We start from the raw sequence: 3388 nt of genomic DNA on the forward strand, positions 1-3388 counted from the left end.
AATATGTGGACTGTTTGCACCAATAAATCAAGCATATTATGTTAAACACGCACAGCCACATTCACTTTAGCCTTAAACACTGTTTTAATTATGAGGATCCTTGAATGTAAAATACAGAATAGTGCAATTACATAAAAAGTTACAATTATTGCGGTCAAGCTTCAATTCCAGCAGAACTTCTTGACTGTTACATTTGGACATTAGTTTGCAGCAGTGCTTTGAGTTTCTCTTCTGTCAGACTGAACCAAGCTTTTGTTCCTCTGTTTGTTCTGCTTCAATAATACTAACAGTCCTTAATATTACTGACATTATGAGGATCTGAAACTGATTAATGAGCTTGTTTTCTCACCTGAACTCTTGACAGTGTATGTGACTGAGGCCTTGACTTGATTGTTCTGAGTAACATTGCATCTCCACTCTCTGTTGTGATCTTCATTCAGGAGTATTATATTCAGAGTGATGATACAGTGTCCTGATGAGGATGATATCTGATATCTGGAGTCTGATCTTGTCAGTTTAACACCAGCCTGATTCACCCAGAACAGCTCAATTCTCTCAGACTGGATCCAATCATCACAAGAGACTCCAGCATATGAATACAGCTGACAGGAGAGAGTCACAGAGAGACCTGCACTGATCTCAGTCTGTGAGGATGAGACTGAAACACACAATAACACACACATCACACACTCTTCAATCATCAGGAGAGTTTAAATCAAGAATTTGACCTTTTTTGAATGATTTGTTTATTTTAAAATTACCGTGAAGAACATGCAGGAAAAACACGAGCATCAGGTTCTTGGTGTTTGTGATTCACACATTGTCTGCAGGTGTAAAGTCCATAATCTTCTGTTGAGATGTTGTTGATGTTCAGAGAGCAGTCAGACCCCAGACTCAGTCTCTCTTGTCTCTCTGTGTTTTTCTTTTTCCCTCCAGCGATCAGTTCAACTGCTCCTGAACGACTGAATCCGTTATAGAGCCATGTAGTTGAGTTGCAGTCATGAAGAGCATTATTACAGGGCAGACGGACATTTTCACCAGAACTGATGAACACATGAGCATCATCTACTCCACTGGCACCTGAAACACAAGAACATCTGAGTGATTATGCTTATGTTCAGATAACAAAAAAAATAATTGTTATATATTAGTAAATGAATGGAAGATGTAAATGACTGGCAGATAAAAATGCAATTAAAGTAAAATATCTCAATTTAAATGAAATGAAAAAAAAACAAAAGTACAGAAGTTTTCATTAAAGGTTTTACAGAAAAAAAAGTTATTTTACAGATTTTTTTCCTTGTTTCAATTATGATATATTATGGTTTTTGTTTCAGGGTTTCTACAGACATGAACAAGTTCAATTTATGACTTTTTAAGACCTTTTTAATACCACCTTATATGAAATTTAAGACCTAAACCTGTAATGGAAATACACATTTTATTACATTTTTTTAATTTTTAATGTGTTTGTATTATTTAGTAAACAAAATATCATTGCTGTAATAAATTATATTTATTACTTTGTTTTTATTTGTACTTTTAATGACAGCAGACAATATTCCATACAAAATATCCCTGCAAAATAACTGCATCACTGAGGTTTTTGGTGGAGAAAACTATTTATTCTAAGCAATATTGTCATCAGTATTCTGTCAGCTTTTACATACTTAAATCTGCATATTTTTATTTACCTTTACAAAGGCCTATTTTTAACCTTTTTAGATGTATGCATCATCTTTCATGTCAAATTATTTATCAATAAATTCAATACACACTATAGGGCTGCTATCAGTCAGATTCTATAATTTACACTGCAAATAACAATAATTACAACTGCAATAAATAATGTTATTAGATTAATATTTTAAATACATTAAAAACATACATTTTACCTTTATAAAGCCATTTTTTTTCTATAACTGTGCATTATTATAAGTGTGTCAAATTCTTACATTTTATCAGTGAATTAGAATAATAAGACATTAGGGCTGTTACCAAGCAAATGAAATCAGTTTCAACAAAATTCCTCTTTGCAATCCAGACATAAACTGCACCTTAAGTGGAATTTAGACGTATTTACACACTGTTTAATACAGAAGAGGAATGCATTTAACCTGCAGTTATAAACGCATAATTAATTTGATATATTAAACATAAAACGTTGAATACTAATATTTGAGATGATTTTAAAAAAGAAAAGATACTTTAAATGTGAAATGAAAACCGCCAGTAGCAGCATGTCACTGTTAATAAGTGAGTCACTGCGACTGAACCGAATCATTTAAACAGTTGATTCATTAAAACACTGTCATGTTGCTCAAAGAAGCAAAACAGCGCTGTGGATTTGTTTGATTAACTATAAGTAGTGTTATAAATATACATATTTTCTAGAACTTGTGATCATTCTGAATGTGTTTTAATAGACTGAATCATGCAGTGAACGAGTGCACTCTAAATGCGCACGTAGACTTCACATAATATATACACTCTGGGGGTGTTTTCAAGGTTTTTTTTTTTTTTTTGGTGTTTTCAAGTTGTTGTTGTGAGAATATTGAGCAAAGTAGCTCACTTGTCATGGTGTTACTTAACTATATCATGTTATGAATAAATTAAACATTTATAATTTTTACCTCAGTGTGTTTCTTCTGAGTTTGTGTGCTCATTTGTTCTGAATTATCTCAAGAGACAAACAGTGAACCTCAACAGCGTGACCCTGACACCAGAAATACACCATCCATTATCAATGTAGGCTAATAAATTTAGAATCATTCTCACGTTTCAATGCTTCGCTGGTTATATATATATATATTTGTCACGGCGCGGTAAAGCGCGCCGTGAAGAAGAAACAGGGTCTGGGTCCAAATGCAGGGAAATTATCACTTTAATAAGAACAAAAAGGCCAACACGGCAAAAACAAAACAGAAACAAATCACACGAGCGAGAGCAGAAGCAGCTGAAATCCAAAACACAATACCATGAGCACTTAACAAATAACCATTAATAATAAACAATTACCAATACAGCCAGGCAGAGTGGTGGGTGAGACAAAACTATATAGTCCATGACAATAGGCACCAGGTGTGTGCGTGTGAGTGGGTGAAACAGGTGTGCAGAGTGAAGGTAATGAGTCCGGGAGAATGGAAGTGGCGCCCTCTGGTGGTGAGAAGGAGGAACACCGGGTCCGGACTCATGACTGGAAGTTATATATATATATATATATATATATATATATATATATTTTATATATATATATATATATATATATATATATTTGTCTCTGATGTCTTAATCATTAAATGTAATTTTAATAAATAATAATAGTTATTTTTATTAGAACACGAGCTCGAGGTGTATTCTGCTGCTGCGATTCTCTCTGATGATGCAG

General features: G+C 33.5%; 1 protein-coding gene across 1 annotated transcript; it reads right to left on the minus strand.

Annotated features, from left to right (window-relative positions):
• Positions 1–201: 201 nt before the first annotated feature.
• On the minus strand, positions 202–2579 carry LOC109081660. Its single transcript, XM_042755373.1, is given in 4 exon segments — positions 202–658; positions 691–728; positions 762–1080; positions 2573–2579. Coding segments are annotated over 4 exon segments (714 nt in total). The 3' UTR covers positions 202–308.
• Positions 2580–3388: the final 809 nt, after the last annotated feature.

Source organism: Cyprinus carpio, unplaced genomic scaffold, assembly GCF_018340385.1.
Source record: "Cyprinus carpio isolate SPL01 unplaced genomic scaffold, ASM1834038v1 S000006689, whole genome shotgun sequence".
In the NCBI taxonomy this organism is placed as follows: domain Eukaryota; kingdom Metazoa; phylum Chordata; class Actinopteri; order Cypriniformes; family Cyprinidae; genus Cyprinus; species Cyprinus carpio.